The sequence below is a fragment of the Maylandia zebra genome, linkage group LG1 (genome assembly GCF_041146795.1).
Source record: "Maylandia zebra isolate NMK-2024a linkage group LG1, Mzebra_GT3a, whole genome shotgun sequence".
NCBI lineage: Eukaryota > Metazoa > Chordata > Actinopteri > Cichliformes > Cichlidae > Maylandia > Maylandia zebra.
In genome coordinates this window covers 22,527,479-22,549,487 of record NC_135167.1, presented here as the reverse complement: position 1 = coordinate 22,549,487, position 22,009 = coordinate 22,527,479, and the positions used below count along the sequence as shown (strand labels likewise).

General features: G+C 38.9%; 1 protein-coding gene across 2 annotated transcripts; it reads left to right on the top strand.

Annotated features, from left to right (window-relative positions):
- The first annotated feature begins 1,008 nt into the window (after window positions 1–1,008).
- On the top strand, window positions 1,009–20,882 carry slc39a13 (solute carrier family 39 member 13). 2 transcript variants are annotated; one of them, XM_012916928.5, is made up of 10 exons: window positions 1,009–1,299; window positions 6,068–6,449; window positions 8,758–8,865; window positions 9,067–9,209; window positions 13,119–13,235; window positions 16,214–16,303; window positions 18,376–18,426; window positions 18,564–18,696; window positions 18,802–18,901; window positions 19,959–20,882. In XM_012916928.5, the coding sequence occupies exons 1-10, from the start codon at window positions 1,258–1,260 to the stop codon at window positions 20,035–20,037; spliced, it is 1,245 nt and encodes a 414-aa protein (XP_012772382.2). In that variant the 5' UTR covers window positions 1,009–1,257; the 3' UTR covers window positions 20,038–20,882. The 2 variants fall into 2 exon arrangements, with proteins under 2 accessions (XP_012772382.2, XP_012772383.2); XM_012916929.5 differs by having other exon boundaries at window positions 1,012–1,299; window positions 6,084–6,449.
- The last annotated feature ends 1,127 nt before the right edge of the window (window positions 20,883–22,009 follow it).

Sequence of the window (22,009 nt, the reverse complement as noted above, 5' to 3'; positions counted from 1 at the left end):
AACAGGACAATGACCCCAAACACACATCAAAAGTGGTAAAGGAATGGCTAAGTCAGGCTAGAATAAGGGTTTTAGAATGGCCTTCCCAAAGTCCTGACTTAAACCCCATTGAAAACATGTGGACAATGCTGAAGAAACAAGTCCACGTCAGAAAGCCATCAAATTTAACTGAACTGCACCAATTCTGTCAAGAGGAGTGGTCAAAGATTCAACAAGAAGCTTGTGGATGGCTACCAAAAGCGCCTAATTGAAGTGAAAATGGCTAAGGGACATGTAACCAAATATTAGCACTGCTGTATGTATATTTCTGACCCAGCAGATGTGATCACTTTTTTCTGTTAACCCATAATAAAGTCATTAAAGAACCAAACTTCATGAATGTTTTTTGTGACAACGAAGCATCTGTTCCAATCACTCTATCAGAGAAAAATCAGAGTTTTAGAAATAACGGGACACTCGGTAGAGCCATTATATTATATTCTTTACAAGTGTATGTAAATTTTTGACCACAACTGTATATAGCTGTTTCTTCTACATTTTACACCTGTGATGGACTATACTGATGGTAGCCAAACTTTTCTTTATAGATAACATGAATTATCTGTTCTGTTATAGGCTAATTAAAATTATTATTATATATACTTAAAGTGTAAACTGTTAAAGCACAATAATAGTTATTGTCTTACTTTGCAGAACAAACAAATGCTTATTCAGTTTACTCTCATTAAAAAAAGAAAAACATGGGAGGCATGTTTTTTTTATGTTTGATGCAAATAATCTTTTTTTTGTTCGACTAATCGGATCAGTCGATTCTGAAATCTGTTTCAAACACTCTTACCAATTATACAATTCTTTTGGGTTAGGATTTGATTTTTTTGTGCTAGTGGTATCTAGTTACATCCCGCCATTTCACTGAAGTAAAAATAAAAATTACCCGAGCAAGAAAAGTATGCTGATATTTGGCCTTGATTTAGAGAGCTTAAGGGTCCCGAGTGAAAGAAGGGAGGGGGGCAATAAAGTTACTTCCTGGAGCGTTTTGGTGGGGCGGGATCCATGCTGTGCCTCTCCTCTGTTGTTTATGTTTCCCCTCCATGATCCTGATACGTGGCTGTCTGGAGCAGCGTATGGTTCGGAGACTGGGGAAGCCGCGGTGACCCGCAGTCTCTGGTGCGCTGCAGCTAACGGATCCCTGTCTGCAGGAGCAGCAGCAGCTGGAGTCTGGAGGAACTCAGCCTGCATTTTATCAAGCCGGCCTGGATGGCAGGGACACACTGGTGCAAAGATTGCCGAAATCACAAGGTATTAGAGATTAAAAAAAAAAAGCCACATGCTGACTGCTATTTGTTTTGGTTTCCTGACCACTGACGCCATCTGTAAGTTTGTGAGATTGGTGCTAGCTATAGCAGGGTTAGCTTTAATGTGAAGTGGCTGCGTGTCAGCGAGGCTAATCTCTGTAGCTGTGCCCGTCTGCACGTTTACGGGCTAACGTTAGCCTGCTAACCAGACCCCAAGTGTAAACTTGGCTGACACAACTTTGAGTTAACCGCTTTTTTTTAAGTTGCCGCACTGCTTGCGACTTTTTTCACCACCGTCCTTGCATCTTCTCTGCGGTTAATATCACAGCGCAACTGCGTATGTTCCGTGCTGCTTAAATCTGCAATTCCAGGGAAATCCCAAGCAGGGAAGTGTCAAACTGGATGTTTAACAGCGACGTAAACGTGTTATACATTTCCCCCTTGCAAAAATGTGATTAATCGATAATAAATTAAAGGCACTTAAACTTTTCGCAGTCACTGTTAAAAAAAAGGCTTGTACAAAAATATCAATAGGCTCCTGCCAGGAGGAAGTCTGTCTGCTATTTCTGGAACTTTCTTCCTCCAGCATAGCTGAACTTTTGTCACATGTATGCCAAAGTCTTTTTAATGCCTCCAGTGTTTACCGAGAGTTTAAAAAGTTTCTATTTATTGATGGAAGTTGAGTAAAAATCAAATCCACAGATGTTTTAATGGGACCAGTATGTGTAGTGCTACTGTTACCTAACACCATATTTAAGTTACAGTTTATCCTAATAAATACAGGGATACTCTTGGCTTATGTTTGAGGGTATTCTTGTATATACAAATTATAGGAAGGGTTTATGAATTACAGCTCTATAATTTATAGTCTCGTTTTTGTTAGTGGACAAAAGCTGTGGACAGATACAGGCTGTAAATGCTGTAAATAGTAGTGCTCGGCCAGATTGCAAATTTTGGTATCAATCAAATATCAAGTAAATACAGTGCAGGTATTGGAAATATCAATATCAATACTGATATTTTTAGCCTACAAGGCAGCTTATGGAGTGGACCTCAGTGTGTTATGACTTATGAGTTAAGTATCATCATAGCAAATTGAAGCACTTGATTTTTTTTCTCACTTTTCACAATAATTTGGTAACAAAACACACCTTTCATCTTTTCATGCATATTAAAAGTGGAGTTTTTTTGTAAATGCTCTAAAGCAGGTCAGCTTCTTGTGTTTAAAAGTTCAATAGGTTATAAATACAATGGCCGTGGCAGTCAACACAAAAAGTTTCAGACATTTTTCATAGTGCATGTTTGAGGTGTTAACCACCATTGCTATTGATACTATTGATATTTGGATCAGTGCTCCCAGTTCTAGTAAACCAACAACAAGAGGTAAAAGCAGCTTGTATTATTTAGAATGATTTTATTTAAGTTTTTTTTTTGAGGCAATAAAAAATGGCAGTAATATCTTAATATCTATAGTTAGTATGATAGTTTTCATGAAACCGTGGATTTAACTCTGAAAACCTGCACTTGAGTTTCGTCTTGACATGTCTAATTTCAGATCTCTTGTGGTGGCGTACAGCGCCAGTAATAAAACTGTGTCATCCCCCAGTACTTACATACACAGTATATAGTGTATACTGGTCCTGGTTTACAGTGCTGGGCAAATGTCTAAAGTTACCTTTCATTTCTAAATATTTTTCCACTTAAATACTAACACAAATGGAAATATAGGAATAGTTCTCCAGGCTTCCTGAAAGACATTCAAAGCTCTTCTTTGAATGTTGCTGCTATTTGTTCTGTTTGTGTTTGTGTGCTTTTTTTCTATCCAGGTATGCTGTTACTTCATTGGCAGTGTGTTTGACATCATTGTCATGCTGAAAGAAATGGAAGGTGTTGCAAAACAGACACTTTCCAGGTGGCATTGCGTTAGGGCGGCTCAATTAATCGAATTTTAATCACGATTACGATCTGGGCTTTCAACGATCATTAAAAATGACTGAGCCGATTATTAGCCCCTCCCTCATTTATCCGCGACCCCTTAAAGGCCGGTCCGTGAAAATATTGTCGGGCATAAACCGTCCGTGGCGCAAAAAAGGTTGGAGACCGCTGATTAAGAGGACCCGAGGGAAGCCCAGAAAGCTAAGCAGAAGTTATTTGGAGAGTGACTGCCGTTGGTTGAAAAGAGAGTTTAAAAAAACTTCAGTGGTGTTGCACACTATTTTATATTATTTTTTAAAGTCATTGTTAACCCTTTAAAGCCGGTCAGAGCAGCACGCTCCGTTTTGTGTAACTATTTTTAAATCCCTGTAGAACCTGAACCGCGTAAGCTAGCGCAATAATTTGTTTTGCATATGAAACCGGAGGAGTTGTACTTACATCTGATGTCATCAGCTTGTCCTCGGTCACGGTTTCCTTCCACATATAGCTTTGCAAAAACTGCATAAAAAGCGCTTGCAGGAACAAAAACATAATATTCCAGAAACACGCTTTACCGATCCGATCAGCTGTTCATAACACTTCCTACGTTGGAATAGACGTCAGCGCGAACTTTTGCATTTGTAGTCTTTTGTGTATGTAGTTTGCCATACATACATACATAAAATGTAGTCTTTTTTACTATCAGGGCCTCAGGGCCTATACTCGTCTTTTTAAAAGTTATCTTTGACTTTATGACTTTCTGTGTCGTTTCTGGGATGCTTAGGACTCATATTGCACTGCTGGAAATAGTTTATTTTGATGCATATGCTGCTTTTTTGCAAATTTGCAGTATAATATTCAGTATAATATAACTGTCGCATGTCCGCCATTTCCTGGCCGAAACCGGAAGTGACGTCATTTTCGCGGAAATTGTAGTTTTTTACTTGTAGGCCTTAAAAACCTATACTGGTCATGTGTGACTTTTCTGAATAGTTTCTGGGATGCTTAGAACTCAAATTGCACTGCTGGAAATAGTTTATTTTGATGCACCTGCTGTTTTCTTTGCAAATTTGCATCATAGGATTGTTTTTTCGTTTTTCCTGCAGTATATAAAAATTGGTGTATCTCCAAAATAAAACTATGAAGACACTCAAAATAAATTTCCTGTTGTTGTAAACTATTTTTTGCAACTTTTTTGTATTTAAAGTTTTGAGGGATAAGCCTCTTAAATTTCTCCAAGTAGAAATATATGTAAAAAAAACAAAAATGATTTTCAATTTTTTTTGTAGTTTATTGCACTTTTTTGCAATTAATGTAGTTACTATGGACTTAATGCATACATATTATTAAAATATGGGCTATAATAGTTGTATAGCAACTTGAAATGCTCCCACAAATGGCACTACAACATGTAAAATAATAATATAAGCTCTGGCGGACTTGGTTCTATGGTAGGTCTTAAAGGGTTAAATAAATATCGTCAAATAATCGAGATCTCAATTTCAGTGAAAATAATCGTGATTATCATTTTTGCCATAATCGAGCAGCCCTACATTGCGTGATGGATCAAAATCAGATGGTACTTCTCTGCGTTCATAATCCCATCAATTTTGACTCCCAACACCACTGAAACGCAGTTCCAAACCATGACAGTGTTTTACAGCTGGATATAGACACTCTCTGTTTAGTGTCACACTCTGTTCTGATGAGGATTTGAACCAAAACTTAAATATCTGGATTCATCGCTATATTTTACTGTCACTACTTGTCCAGCCAGTTAATGTGTAATTACATACTTCAGCTTTTCCGTTTCCTTTACACTGAGGTCATTTCTGGTGAGCCTTCAGTGAACAGTACCGGGATCATCTTAGGTCCTGTGTCAGGTCTTTGGTGTGTGTGTTTTTTTTTCTTTCTTTTTTTTATATATGTCTTAAAGACATTACTCTTTGGGAATAATTTCTTTCTTTCTTTCTTTCTTTCTTTCTTTCTTTCTTTCTTTCTTTCTTTCTTTCTTTCTTTCTTTCTTTCTTTCTTTTTGAGGACATGATTTTTAGATACTGTTCCATCCGTTATAGACAGTTTTTAGGCCTCCCACTTCTTCTTTTGTCCTCCACTTGTCCAGTTTTCTCAAATTGTTAAGGATTCTCTTCATACCATACTGACATATGTGAAGTTTTACGGTATTAGGTCTGTGGGAATCACCTTCCTAGTGCAAAAAAAACCAAACAAACTTTTTATGCTTGGCAAACTGTGAAATCTTTGTTGTTTTTAGATTCTGTTAAAGAAACTGGAATAAAATTTTGTTTTTTTGGAACTGACTAAAGACATAATTTGAAATTACTTCTGGTTAAAAGTTGTCCGATATGTGTAAACAGAACACTTGTTAATCTCTTTTTATGCTTCATAGGTCAGTGTTAATTGGCTCCAAAAAAAAAGTCCTATGAAAATGTTAAGGGTCAAGAACTGGGCTGAAAAAATGAGTGGACACATTTTGAAATAGCTTGAGAGAGCCTGGCTTCCTTTGAGCGAAATAAAAAGAAATGAGGGGTGACTCAAGATTTTTTTCACAGTACTGTGTGTGATTTATAACTTTTAAGAAATTGTTCCATGGAAATAATCGCTGTTCTTCAGAAGGATGTTTGTAGATTGTGTTTCAATCTTTCTGTTCATTTTTCATTTTATTTTATTATAAAAATTAAAAAAAACTGCAGCAGAAACACCAATTCCATCTACTCAGCTGCAAAGATTAACCGTTTTGAAAGGTTTTAGAAGTTTTCAGTTTAATTATATGTTTTTTTTGTTGTTGTTTTTTTAAAAGTACATTTATAAGCTACAGAGAAGACCTGTTTTTGTTATAGTTTCCTTCCTTTACAGAATTACTGGTTGCAAGTATTTTTCGGACCTTGGAACGGATGAAAGGTGGACGTTACTGGAGGCCCAGCTGGGCTGTAGCGGCTCTGTTTATCCCGGTTGCCCTGCTGATGCTGACCTCCAGGGGGGCATCGAGCAACCAGAAGATGACACAAACAGTTATGGCTCATGCGATGGCCACAGCTGCAGGACCAGGCCCCAGCCTGACAGATGACCTCCCAGGCCTCCAGGCAGTAGCAGACTTCTTAGCCAGTGAGCGTGCTCATATTTGGCTCCTGTCTCTCGTGGGCTCTGTTGCTGTAGGCCTCAGTGGGATTTTCCCCCTTCTTGTCATTCCCATTGAAGCTGGAGCAGCCCTCAAAACAGAAGGTGAGAGAGACGATGTGCAACATCAGTATGCCTGTGCATTATTTATATTATAACATGTATTTTATAACTGCAATGATAAACCTGCATAGACATTTACCATATGTGACGCTATGCAAGAGAAGCCGATCACACATATTTGTGTAGGTGAAACAATAGACAATGCTGTGAGGGTCATTTGGCATAACAAAAGCTAGGGTGCACCTGTTTTAATGGGCTGCGTTTGTGTCACTGTTTCATGTTCATGCATCTGACAGTGAAAACAAACAAAACACACATGTAAACAATAACACAGTTGGCGGGACTGTAATTGTATTAAATATAATCAACATGCACACAGAATGAAGACAACAGATGGTAACCCTTGTCACGCTGGATGTTGTTAACCTTAAACATAAAAAGATTTCTCTTGAGCTAACATAGCTATTACAGTAAAGGTCGCCCACTGAGTCTTCAGTTGCTCTGATGTCGAGGAATGCATGAGCAGTCTTGTGTTTGGTCTTGCAGCCAACAAGAGAACATTTCGTTTTATCATTCTTTCTTTGAGGGCACACTAAATAATTGCTCTGCGGGGCTTTATGGCATTGCATTGTTACTTGGTGATGTAAATATGGAAGACCTCAGTCACATGGGTGTAGAGACTGCTTGGTGACCATCTGCCAACCAAAAATATGTGTATTCTCATAAAAGTTCGCCGACCAGTCTGGGCATTCCCTAGAGGGTTATTTGTCCCTAGTTGTCACCAATTGGCCAAAACTTTTAGATTTATAATCCTTTTTACTTGCTCAAAAATACATTTGACAATAGTATAGTCAATAGTCAACATAAACCGAGATGGCAGTGTTTTAAAGGACAAGAGTTCAGACTTCAAATGCTTGTAGTGAATCAAGGAAGTATGTTACAGTTACAGAAGTCTGACCTGGCATCGCTGATTCTCAAAGCTTCTTACAACGATATAGCTAAAATCTCCAGATTTCCAGCTGTTGAATAATAAATCCCGGTATGATCAACAAGTAGTTCTGGTCAGCCTCTCCTAAACCCAGCTGCACATTCCTCATGGTTTAATGTGAAGGGTACTCAAACCTTTTGGAAAACTGCTGCTTCCTGGTAAACAGATCGTCTCCTGTGGTGACCTCATGATAATGATTCCACCCCCCTGCCACGAGGCATTAAAATACCATACTGAACAGAAAGACTCTCAAACTGTCAGTCTAAAGGTCACCCAGGTCCACACCAAATAAAAATGAAAGGAGAAATGCCCGATAGGCGGGAAAATGGAAGCCGGACCAACAGCTCTGTGAGGCTGCACTGAGGCACTGTGATGTTTAGCACCTTAGTCGTAACTTATTCACGTACCGACATTTTCTAATTGGAACCAAAATTTTGTACATCTGAGACTAATAGATCTGGCACTACTTGTGCAGTGGATTTTCAATGAGAAATACTGAGTTGTGCAGTCACATGCAGTATTTTCCTTGTTTTGGACATGGCAGTGGAAAACGACATTATCAGTAAGTGATGTCCGCTAGATATTTCAAGATATTAGTCATTTCTGCCCTGACAAGAAAAGACTTGCAGCGCTTGTGGCAGTGAGTGGTGTTGAATTCTAGACACATTTTTGTATGTTGCATTCTCGTTTGTGGTTGTTATTAAACGAAGGGTCTCGATACATGTGCAGCATTGTGCCAGTGGGCCTCGCACGCAGTCTACAAGAGAAGTTTCTAGATTGGAAATGGTGAAAATGCATTACATCCTCCCCCAGTCCTGAGAGCAGAACCAATTACGTCAGAGCTTATTCATTATTTAACATTTCACCCCATTGCCTGTTTAGTACCAGGCATTAGTACCCATCCCTGGCAGGCAGTAATGTACCCTTACAATACCTGCCTGTAATTTTAACCAGTTAACATATGGTTGAAGAGTGAGAGAGGTTTTTACTGTTGAGCTTCAGTAACTAGACATGTTATTGTAGGTCAGTCTGAGGCCTCTTTCAGGTGCCCCACCCTAAAGAACGTGGCAGGCCAAATGTGTATTTTAGGCTGTGAGACATTAGTCATTACCAAGGAAACTCCTCAGGAATAAAAACAGGGCGCGTGAGTAAGCATGGTTAATATTAGTAAGGTGAGCCAGAGATTCTCTTGTGTATTAATGTCTCTTGTGACAAAATGATTAGTTGATGAGTGGAAAGTGGAATCAGTTTGTGCTTGTAATTGTAAACCAAAAACATGAAAATTGTATAAAATTATTTATAACTTTTACTCTGCAAAATAATTGTTACCTTGATATTTTGTGTGTGTGTGTGTTTTGTCAGCTGGATGCCATAAGCTGAAACAGCTCTTGAGCTTTGCTATTGGTGGTCTCCTGGGTGATGTATTCCTCCACCTACTTCCCGAGGCTTGGGAGCTCTCTGGCTCTTCAGGTGGGTCTCCTTTCCACCAGTGCCTTCACCACCTCTATTCAATTTGACCTATTCTTCTATAATTGCTAATAATGTTTACTATCATTGTAATATTTAGACACCAGCTTGCTTTCACTGTTAACAGTCTGCTTCTCCTGAAGCATCTTATGAAGTGTATTTGCTCTCTCAGCCTTATTTGCAGTCTGTTTGCTACCCTTCCAGCTGGTAAACAAAACCACTACATGACACAAGGCTTGTGGGTAATCATCGGTCTGCTGGCCTTCCTGCTCCTGGAGAAAATGTTCCCAGACCAAGACAGCCCCAAGAACTCCACTTCAGTTTCTGACCTGAATTTTAACTCGACTGTAAGTATTTCTGCTGAAATGCTGCGTTTTCAGAAGAATATGCTCAGTGCTGCGCACACACATGTCAATACAAGCCTTCACATATTTATCTTTTCATTGGTATGCTTGGTGCAGAATGCATTTGTGTTCAGTCAGCATAATTCTGCCAGTTTTTTTCTATGACTGAAACATCACATGACGCTTTCACCAACAGCTTGAGATTTTGGGAAATATGCACATCGGCATTCTTGTTCAGTGAGAGAGAAATAGCCATCTATCCATTTTGTGAGCTATTTGACCAAATCGGGGACAGATACTGGACAGAATTCAAATTCACATCTATAGCCAATTTAGAAGCATCAGTTCACCCTGGAGGATCTGGGAAGAACCCCAATAGGCACAGAAAGAGCAAGCAAAGTCCACACAGAAAGCTAACGATGCTAACAGCATCACTGTGCTGTCAGAGATGGATTTTTATGTCTTCTCTTTAATTTGCTCATTTGTAAGGATTTGTATATTGGACAGGGTCATTGTTGCCAGTTTTCCAGCGTTGTATTTAACAGGCTAACAAATTACACAAACACTGCTCATGTCCGCACTACTATCAGCACAGAGGGGAGGACAGCTACGTGTCGTACAGCTGAGTAATAGGGTTATGATGATCAAAGTGATTTGGGGTAGCTTGATAGTCAGGTCAATTTTTATCTCATTTCCAAATTGATGCTTCATATTAATATTGTGATTATTCTGAGATTCATGATCAATTTAATCTGCCAAGCTATGCTTTCGTGCTGCACTTTTACATGTAAGTGACGCTCCCAGCAGATGTGACTGGGTCTGGACTTCTGCGCACTTTGAAATTGGTGTGTATGTGGTGCAGCTACACTGATCCCTCATACCTATCATCAAATGAGAGACAACAGGAGGATAAAACTGACTTTTGGACTGATTTTAAAATTAGAGCATAAGGTTGTACTTGCACATACACTTGTGTATCTGGACCCCTAATTAAAGAGCCGAAAAATATCGTGACTCAACGTTGTAGCTCTTTATCTGATATCCAGCTACTTATGTTCACTAATTAGCATTTATTATTATGGTTGGGTAAATCCCTCAGCTTATATCAGTGTGCAAACATTTCTTCACGCTGGACGTGAGAAATAAACTCCCGTTGTGTGTGCGTCCCTTTTTCATCCGTGCACTTCTTTATTTGCACGTCTGGGCCGCACATTTTTTCAGAGGTTGGATAGCACTACTATAATGATACGTTCCTCTGGTGTCTGGCTGCAATGCCAAACAGTGCTGTGAAAAAGTATGTGCTCCTGATAACTGGTTGTGCCACCCTTGGCAACAAGAACTGCAATCAAGTGTTTGTGGTAAATAGCAATGAGGAATTGTAGCTCACTCTACAGAATTGTTTTATTTCAGCCACACTGGAGGGTATTCGACCATGAACGGCATTTTTAAGGTCACACCAAAGCATCTCAATTGGATTTAAGTCCAAGATTTTGACTAGGTCACTTTTTTTTAACTATACAGAGGTAAACTTGCTAGTGTGTTTCAGATCATTGTACTGCAGCATAACCCAAGTGCTTGAGCTTCAGGGGATGAACTGATGTTCGGAGAGTCTCCTTCAGGATGTTCAGGTGGAGAGCAGAATTCATGGTTCCAGCATTTATGACAAGTCATCCAGGTTATTCCAAAGTTATTCCAGCTTCAAATGTGACACGAGCCTTTGTGTTCTTTTTGCCCAGCAGGGTTTTTTTTGGCTTAGAACTTTCCTGTGGATGCCATTTTTGCTCAGTCTCTTTCTTATTGTTCAGTCATGACCTCTGATCTTAACTGCAGTTCTCTAGTTATTGTGGCTTTGTAACTCTTTCCAGACTGAAAGATGTCAATGATTTTCTTTCTAAGCTGCTTTCTGAGCTATTTTGTCACACAGCATCTATACAAGTGATTCAACAGTTCTGGCATTAATCTGGGCTGGGTGGGGCCTAGTGGAGTTGAAATCAATTTTCCACAAAATGTGGTTAGTCAGAATTAATAATTTAACAAGGGAGATCAGGTTTGGATAGCTTTTTCCCCTAATAAATGAAATAGTAATTTTAAAACCGCATTATTGTAATGTAATGATCTTAAATATGTAAGCATGACAAATGTGCAAAAACAAGAAATGAGGAAGGGGCAAATACTTTTTCCACAACACTGTTGGCCGTTGGTGATTCCACAGAGCCTCATGGGAGGATAAAAATAACCCACCCCTCCTGAGTCATCTCATCAGAAATCAGAAATCATTTGCAGAAATCAGACAATACAGATACCGATGTATCTGGGGTGATAAATTTGGGCATATGTGCATGAAAGCAAAGTGAGTGTCTGCTCTGTCTTTGTGGGGGGAAAAGGTAGCTTTGGATTTTTTTCCCCTTTTATAGTAAACAACATTATTTAGAAACTGCACTTTGTGTTTACTTGTGTTATCTTTGTCTAATATTTACATTTTTTTGATGATCTAAAACATTTAAGTGTGACAAATATACAACAAAATAGGAAATCAGGAAGGAGGCAAACACATTTTCACAACACCTTATATGTGTATTCATCTGAATTCTGCCTTTACCATCCCCTGTAGGTAAACATATATGTTTACTCATGAACAACCTCACCTACATGAGACGTGGCATTTATGTGCACTGGTTTAAAAAACAACTATTTATAGTTATTATTTAAATATCTATAAATGAACTATTAACTTTAAATACTGTAGCATTCTTAGTTGTTTAAGTTTATTGTTTAGGGGTTGATGGAGATAATATAAAGTGACAAACACACTGGCTGATAGCAGTACGTTTGTAAAGGCAGCCTCATTCCCTTTCTTATCTTTCTATTGCTATTGAGGGAGAAGATTGGAGTCCATGGCTCAGCTCCTCCACTGGTGTCTATTTATAGCGCTGGGGTGTAGCAGCTGCTTTAGCCATTTGAGTGTCCAAAGGATAATACTCAACTTATAGACACAGGCAGCAAGAGACGGGAAATGAGAGAACGAGAAGGTGGTTATAGGTGTTTTCTCTGATAATATTGTGTGGCAAATCTTTCCATAGAAAGCAAAAAGTATAACAAGCTGAACTAAATTTCTTTACTCTAATTGGGTCAGTGTTTAAGAAGAACGAACAAACGCGTGGAGAGCCTCAGAGTCAAATGGAAAATGTCAAGATAGGATTTTTATCACTTTCTGGCTTCTTAGGTCATTTTGAATTTCTCATTAGGCAAAACTCAGACTATTTGGCACCGACAGTTTAGCTCCAATCTGTTGGAGGAGATTGATAACCCCCCAAAATTCATCACGCTTTATTACTTCCTCATGCTTCAATCGTACACATGGAGCAAAAATTTCCTTTCGGCGACCAGCAGTCAGCAGCCTATTTCCCTCTCATTTAATTTGACTATCAGTTTAAATGGCAGCGTAAGTGGTTTCTGAATAATGGGACAAGGAAGCTGGCTGTTCTCGGAAAACAAACCCTATAGCCTAAGATGAATGGTTCTCGCTCTCTCGTTCTGTTTTGTTTATAATATGAAAATGTAAACATGATGGAGCGGCAGTCGAATTTAAAGGAGATTTCGTTGTTTCTGAGAAAACAAATGAAAAGTACAAACGACTGCTTATTAGCGCAAATGTAAGAAGGTCAAAATATAATGAGAATGTTTTACCAGCTGTTAAGCTGCCTGTGGGTGAACTGTTTGACACACGGCAGGAGCAGCAGTAACATGACTGTTTACTGCACTGTGGGATTCAGGCATTACCATTTCCTTACTGTTTTGACCATAACTGTATTTTAAATGAGGTTTTTTTTTTTTTGTTTTTTTTTTAAGTTCTTGTTGAGAAGATGTGTTCATTTGTGCCTTCTCCCCCCCTTCCGTTTTTTTCCTCCACAGACACAGCCTAATTCAGTTTTCAGTGGAAAAGCAGTGGTATCACTCAGTAACAGGCACCATGCTGAGTCATGGAAATCCTCCAAGCAGAGTTTGCAGGAAGGATCAGAGAAAATCAAGGTAAGGCTGACAACCAAAACATATCCCGGTTAACAAAAAGACAGAAAATGATGAAAGATGGGGGCATCACTTGGGGTAAGAATTTGACATGGTTTGCTTATGTAAGAAATACATTTAAAGAAAAAAAAATTTACTTTCTCCAACTGAGTAATAAATAGCAACGTAGTTGGTTCAGTGAAACCAGGAAGAGAGACTTGCATAATCAGTTCTGCTGTAGAACGACTCTGTTGTGGGTCCTTTGCAATGCCTTTTTCTCTAACAATTTTATTTTTTAGGGTATAAGCTACATTTTAAAATGTCTCATAAGCTGGTTGGTAACATAAATAATGGGTTAATTCAATATAAAAATGTTCATATAGTGCCCGTTCACAACAATAGTTATCTCATCGTGCAATGGATTGTAAAGATGCACAACCTCAAGCGTACAACGATTCCTTATGAGCAAAACACATGGCGACAGTGGGGATGAAGAACTCCTTTTTTGAGATCTCAGCCAGAGCCAGGCTGAGTGAGGGTCATTCTAAGGGTGAGAGAGGACACAAAGGAAAGTTCACAGTCTTATCTGCGCAGTGCCTTTGTTTTCATACACACATGGCGGAAAAAGCATAGCGGCGAAGGAGAATGAGAAGGGCAAAAGCGGATCGTTGAATGAAACAGATTAACCAGAATTGTTTTTTAAAAACGTGCACTTCAGTGATGTGGAACTGGTTTCGTTTTTGTCTGTCAGATGGCAACCAAAGCAATTTTTTTTCTTTTTTTTGTAGAACATGCAAGCAGACCGTAGTTATTTCCGGTCCGCTTGCATGTTTAACCAAAAGTGCCTTTTGGTTAAGCTGTCAGCGAAAAATTTGCATTTGCACTGTTAAAAACAGCTGTTTGTTTAAGTGAAAATAAAGTGATGGGGATTTTTTGCACTTATAAAGTTGTGGAGTTGTGAAGTATTTTGTCTCACATCAGTTATATCATTATTGCAAATTTTCAAATATATATTGTGATAAATATTTTTGGCCATATTGCCCTGCCCTACTTTGAGGTGTGTGAAGTATGATGGGACTTGGTTATTTAGGTTTCAGATCCTTATTTAAGAAGGGGGCAATGAAGTGTAGCTAATACAAGTTAGTTTTGGGTGGGTTTCCCAGCTGGGGTTTGCTGAGTGGACCATATCCCTGCTCATGGCTATAGCATTCATAGTTGCCTCAAAGCTGGTCCTCAGTAATGCACCAGCAGCAACTATTATAACAGGTATAATTATTACAAAATGTATTTTTCTCCTAAATAAACCCTTTTAAGGGGGTGTTATGGCCCCTTGTAACACCTATTGAAATAGCAGTGAAAGTGTCTTAAATTACATGGTTGTCCTCACCTCACGAGGTGTCTATAGAGGAATTCTTAGGATGGCTTGGGCTGTGTTTTCTTATTAATTTGCTAATTGTAATAATTTAGGTATAACTACTAATATTCAGCCAGGTGATGATTCTAAATTGGCTGTAGGTGGAGTGTGCAAGGTTGTCAGTCTTTCTTTGTTAGCTTTGTGATAGACAGGTGACCTATGTGTACCTAGAGTGTACCTTGCCCTATCCTGTGACAGCTGGGATATGACTTCACCCTCAGTCACAACCCTGTATTGGACATGGTGCGCCCTATCCAATTCTGTCGTTTAAAAACTGACTGCAACAAGAATGATATGTAGTGAAAGTGGACCAGTTTTCTTTTTTTTCTTTCCCTTTTCAATAAGCTTCTTCTTTACCTTTTTCAAGTATGTAAATATTTATTTGCACACGTGCGTAAATGCAAAAGCAATGGGGTGCCATTCGCAGCTTGTATACTTGCACCAAACAGATTGTGCTGCTGTTTACACATATAGCGTATGTATTAAAGATTTTAAAGGTTAGTGATACCAATTTAATATCTGATCAAATGTGATCCCATACATAAGGGTTTCCACCAGTATATGACCAGTCTGATGAATACACTGGGGAGGTGTCTGTCTGTCTTTATGTGTTTTTGTGTGTATATTTAACCTACCTTGATTTGTGAAAATGGGTAGATCACAACTGAGCTAAAAGTATAAAGTCATAACTTTTTGTAACTAATTTTTTTTTAAATTTTGTTTTCCATTTTGTGTATAAAGTTTGTTTGGTGGCGGTATACAAGCCGGGAATTGGACCACATTGCTTTTGCATTTACATGCAATTTGTGTATGTGCAAATAAATACTGGGATCCTTGAAAAGACAAAGCAGGAGCTTACTGAAAAACAAAGCTGTTTCACTTTCCCCACATATCATGCTTGGAGCACTGAGTTTTTTGAACCAGGGAGTGTTTAGTGACAGCATAATAAACAATTTATTTTTGGAGACGGTAACAAGAAAGTTGGCAGAGAAAGTCAAGAGTTAATCACCAAAATCTTTTTATGTGTTATTATGTTTAGTTTCTTCGTTCGCAGTGGCGTGGGTGTCAAACATGTGTTAGATAAGACTGAACTTTGGTCGGCCAGAGCTCCAGAGAAGAAATTTAAAAAACAAAAAAAATCTGCTTTATTGCACCATTAAAAAAATGTGTTGCAAGAATAAGTCACATCATGGAAAAATTTCACCAAAGTCAAATTTGGAGACATCTGGACATAACCCAAGGCCTGTTCATGTGTTTGTTTATGGTGAGATTAGACTGACTAAATGTGGAAAAACACTGAGACACTAAAGACACTGAAATTGCGCTAATTATTTTCTAGATGTCTCGAGCATTTAGTCAACTAGAAACTATTTTTATTTTCCAGAATAGTTTTTTTTTAGTTGTATGTGGTCCACAAAGTAAACTTTGTAAACATCTACACTTTACGTCATGGATGTAATGTTGCGGTGGAGTTCTGCCGAGGCTGTGCTGTAACAGAAGTGATCCATTCCTGCTGTTTTCTCAGTTCTGACTAATATGCAGTAATGTGACTAACAGTGACATATGTGTCATGTGTTCTGTGTCACAGATGAGTGGATACCTAAACCTACTCGCCAATTGCATTGACAACTTCACCCATGGGCTGGCAGTATCTGGGAGCTTCCTGGTTAGCAAAAAGGTAAGATAAGGTGACACCTCTTTTGTAGTTTACACACAAAAGCCAACAGCTTGTCCTACATCTAAAGTACTCTGCATGTAATATTAGCAGCTTTGCTTTTTCAAGCTCAGGTGCTTGCTCTTTATTTTGCTCTTGGTTTCAGATGCAGTTATTATTTTGGGTCCAGCAATAACTCAAGCTCTATGTGTGCTTTATGCCAGCTAACCAATATGGCAACAGAGCTGTGACAGTCTCGAAAGTGTGCTTTAAAACAGTGGCGGCGCCTTGTTTTAGTTTATCTGGATAGTTTTGTGCTGAAAATATGCAAATTCAAAACCACACTGATTCAGCAAAGTAGTTTTGTGAGAATGTGATTATTCACAATTAGTCTCCTGCATGCATATTCATGAAAGAACTCCTGGTTTTACAATATAATTGCCGATGTTCCCTGAAGTTGCAGTCACATACTGACAGTTGGTTACTGTAAATACAGTGCAGTAGCTGATGCTGGACTCTTTTATAATTATAATGGAAGCTTTTCAGATACTGTATTTGAATGTTGACTGTCGAGTAGCAGCCCCTCAAATTCTGTTTCTTGAACAAGAAGCAATATTTGTCTGAAGACACACATTTTACTCTGTTTTCATCGAACTGGCCCTGACAAGTGAAAGTGCCGTTTCTGTCAGTGTAAAAACATTTAACTAAACATTTAATTCCTGAGTGATTTTAATATAAGTAGGGGGGGAAAGCTTAAACATCATAGTCTATTCACTCCTTCCAGTGGGCCAGATTGGAGCCTTTGTTGGGCTGATTCTGGCCCTCGGGCCTTATGTTTTACACTATACAAGTATAATGTATACTATACAAACTATGCAATGCACCGAAATATTTTCCCCTTCACGATTTTTTAATTTGTCACACTTACATGATTGAGGTATGATATGTTACTTTTGGTGATCTTTTAACCTGCTTCACTTTGCAGGTATGGCAAGTGAAACTGAGTGGTTAATCACAAATAATTCAACCACCTCGTAGCTTTTTCCCCCACTTGCATAAATAAAATCATCGTCTAAAAAGTGTTTTGTTTTTACTCAGGTTATCTGATGTCAAACGTGTAAGTGTGACAAAAATGCACCAAAAAAAAGAAGTCAGAAAGGGGCAAATACTTTTTCACAGCGTTATAAATACATGTCAGTGGTTTGTTATTGGAACCTCAGAGGAGGAAACATCAGACTCAGTAACATAATGTCCACTGAGTGTGGGTAAGTGTGAATACAAAGTTGGTTGTTTGCACTTCAAAAGGTTGAATAATAAATACTTTAATACAAAATACAATAATAATTATTCCAAACGACGAAACAGTGTCTGAAATTGAAGAAATATACGGCCTCGGCTTGTGGGAGCAGCCTTTGAGTTGGTGCATTACGGTCTTATTGAAAAAATCTGCACTCCAAACTGCAGTAACATGAATTTGTATCGCTTCAGTAAGTTATTGTATATTTGTAGCAGTGGGATGGGAGTCCAGCTGGAGAGACATAAGGCAAGCAGCGTGAACTATGGATCCGTGTGCCAGAGAGGAAGTTAACTCAATGTCTCAAACATGCACATACAAGACATCTCACCAGTGTCTTCTGTTTACTCGTTGTGCATTTAGCACAGTGTAAAATTAGCAATTTTTTTCATTCACACTGGTCTATGATCGTGCTTTCAACATATTTATTTTGAGAATGAAATAATCAGGACTTTATAAATTTGTCAACTTCCCTCAGATCAATGAGGTCTTGTTTCAAAAGCAGGTGGTCATTGCTGCTATTACTCTAGCTTTTTAAAGCCTAAACCAGCTTAAGTTACCTTCACTGTCACTTGACCTTACTGATGTATGAACTACATTTTTTGTTTCATGAGATTTTCATTTTTCCTTGACTGTGGCTAAAAAAATTTAAGCTCACTTATAGTGATCTGCTGAGATTTTGTCTTCCCTAATTCATGCTAAAAACAAAACAAGAAATAATTGACGCATACCTGACTCAGTTGTGGTTTTCTTTAGGCTCTTTGTGTAGGACAAAGCAGCACTAATGATACATTTCTTGCAGGTTGGGTTCCTCACCACCTTCGCAATCCTGCTCCATGAAATCCCACACGAGGTGAGGATCAGAGTTGCTGCTAAATTGTACAGTTTACTTTGCTTAAGGCGTATCGGAAGAATGGAAGTGCTCTAGTGTTTGTAAACACGCTGAATGTTTACCCATTTTTTTTATGTGGGTAACATCATCATCTGCAGGTGGGGGACTTTGCCATTCTGCTGAGGGCCGGGTTTGACAGATGGAGTGCTGCTCGCATGCAGCTGTCTACAGCACTGGTTGGGGTCCTCGGAGCTTTCTTCGCTCTGTGCGCTCAGTCACCAAAAGGCACAGGTAGGATGGGGCCAATACACAACACACAAGCAAACACATTATTAATAACTGGAGTGCATTTTACAGTCGCCATGTTCAGTAAGAAGACTTTCATATTGTGCCTAGAAAATGCCAGTAGCTGGATATTGCCTTTCACTTCTGGAGGCTTCCTCTATATAGCCCTGGTGAATGTAGTGCCCGACCTTCTCGAGGAATCCAGTTTCAGGTATGATGGATGTTTATTAAAGAAGTCCTTTATTAAAGTGCTTTTACTGCTACTGAGGAAATCAACAGCATTATTCTCGGGGTCTAACCAGCATGTCGAATGGATTTCAAACAAGAAGAATTATTTTAAATCACATGTTTGTTTGTTTGTTTTTATCTGTTTTAATAATTTGCATGTTTTCACAAACAGATGTTCATCTGTGATTGGTATTGCCGGAAACCGAACGTCCGGCTTTGACTCACACCACATGTATATTTATACACATCTTTATGTGTTCTTTGGCAATAATGTGAGCCAAGATGGATTAATACATGGGACACCAGCATTTACTATCAAAACAGCCAGAGTGGGGTTTTGTTTGTTTATTTGTTGTTTAACCTAAAATAAATCTGCATGGAAAACATGCTTCAGCCTAATATAAAGAAGCCTATCAACATCACAAATAGGTTTAAATATTGAAATCTTTTGACACACCTAACTGCTTTTAGTTGCAGTAGCATTTTATTATAGCAACATCTTGATTTTGATGCGTGTATGAAATTATAGAACTGAAATAACAAATTACTTTATTTTTTTTATAAGTGTGAAGTAAAAGGAAAGCATATATTAGCCTTTTTATGGGAGGGGGGTTAGGCTAGCTTTGTAACAAAGCAGCTATTTAAAGCTCTGCAGGACAGTTTCAGTCCTACCTGTGTTTGTGCAAAGGAATCAGAATAGAGGATTGTAGGAGTGGTAGTCATTCTTATGATGGGTAATGGACTCCTTGCCATGGCATGAGCTTATCAGTCCTTTGGTTGCACACCCTTAAAACAAATGGCCATTTTTTTATTCCCATGCTCCATATTAATCTAGTTTTTGCTCGAGGCCACAGGGGGAGACATTGGAGATGGCTGAAAGAGCCAGTGTGTAGTTTGTGACCGATCGTTTAGTAGAATAAAACTTAGCAAGGAATGGAAAACTGGCTCTGTGGTTTCAAAAAGGGCAGATGGTTTCCTTTAATGTGCTCAAATTAGTCTCAATGTCTAAAGTTTTATTATCTTTTTGTTTGCTTTTCCAGACACTCCCTGATGCAGGTACTGCTCATTTTCTGTGGCGTGGCTGTCATGGCTCTGCTCTCTGCCATTCTCGACTGCTAATGGCGGAAACACCCTTTTTGCCTTACCAAAAACTAAAACTTAATAGCGGAGCAACATCCTGTTCTCCTCATATCTTTTACCCGTCATATATGTTCATAGAAACTTTTGTGTGATGCTTAAAAAAACGTCTGACAGAGCATTGGCACCTTACGGATGGACGACTGTCGACGGAACAAATGATGTGGACACTTCAAAATGTGCCAAACTTGGATCGTTTGGAGTTCTGTTACCAAGTTGTCTTTTGTTGAACAGATAATCATGATGTTTTGCACATGTATCTTTACACGGGTACGCCTGACGTACCTGGTCAGAACAAGTATTACCGGCCCTGTACAAGGACCTCCCTCTTTATAGTGTATTCAGAGCTACATTGTTTAAATCTTTTGTGTGTTGTTACTGCTGCCCATCTTCTGTTTCTCATGTAGCTGCTGCGTATTTATTGAAAACGAGAAAACGGATTCATCAGACGTGCACCACATTGTCATTTTGCCTTGTTCAGAAATAAGTGCCAAGAAATCAGGACGGTTTAACGCTTTAGAGTCGGCTCCTCACCAAAGTACACTCGATATGCTTTTATCTCCCTAACATAACACAGGCTGCACCTTTTGTCGAGCAGAAGTCGGGGCTCGTTACAAAGCTGTGCCGGCGCCGTATACTTGACTCTGACAAAGTTGAAATTAGTTCACGAGGAAGAAGATGATTGGTATGGTTTCATATTTAGTTTTCACTAACAGTTTTGTAATGCTTAAGACACATTTTTAGAAAGTTAACCATGCAGATGTTCATGTCATGTTGTTAATATAAAGTTTCCACCACTGAATAAAATCACCAGTAAATTTCCAGCATCTCTGTTTAAAGAAGCCATTTTATTTTTAACTTTAAGCACCATGCTTTAGCAGACAAGAGGAAGCACTGGGACACATGATTCAGTGGATTTGGGGATATTTTGACTGATAGAGTTGTGCGCGGGTGCTGAGACAGTGCGACGTGTTCAGCTGACCTTGTTGTCCACCGTGAGCATAATTTTACTGCAAAAGGTCCTTTGCCTAAAATGTCATATGGCAGTGTGGGGGGGTATTGATTGTGTGTTCACACTTGTCCAATTTCAACACAGTCTATTTGGCAAGCTTCTGTTGCCATAACGACTCCTCCACGGGTTGCCTTCCTTAGTCATCAGCCTGTGAGCAGCTTATTGTCTGTGGGAGCCTTCCTAAGTCACAGCACAGAAGGACAACCAGCAACCACTATTTACTCTGTAGTGGAAGAGGTTTCACTGGCAAATGGTACAAACAAATCTTTCATTCTTATTCTCATCCTTGCGTAGTTTAGCCCAAGAGTTTATTTCCTGGAGTCGGGGGGTTGGAATATGTGACAGATGGATGTTAATCATAATATTTTGATGATGTTTACACCGTCCTCTTAATAACTTCACTTTTCAGAGTGGATTTAACTGTTTAGTGTTAAAAAAACAACAACAAAAAACAAATCAAAACATGAAGCTTTGCAAAAGCTTTTGTGTTTCATAACTTTACACTGAAATTTTTTTTTCTGCATCCACTCACCCGCCACTTTGTTCTACTTGTTAATGCAGTATCCAGTTAGACAGTCACATGGCAGCAACTCAAAGAATTTAGGAAAAGACATGGTCAGGATGCCCTGCTTAAGTTCAAGATGAGCATCAGAGGAATGAATGAAGTGACTTTGAACTTGGCATGTTTGGTAGTGACAGAGGGGCTGGTCCGAGTGTTTCATAAACTGCTGATCTGCTTGAATTTTCCCACATGAACGTCTCTGGGGACATCTCTGAAAAAGAGAAAATATCCAGTGAGCAGCAGTTTCTCTGTGTGAAAATGCCTTGTTGATGTCAGAGGTCAGATGAGAATGGTCAAGGCTTCCTCGAAGTGATGGGAAGGCAGCAGTAACTGAAATAACCAGTGAACCAAGGGTTTCATGTGTGAGAGCATCTGTGAAT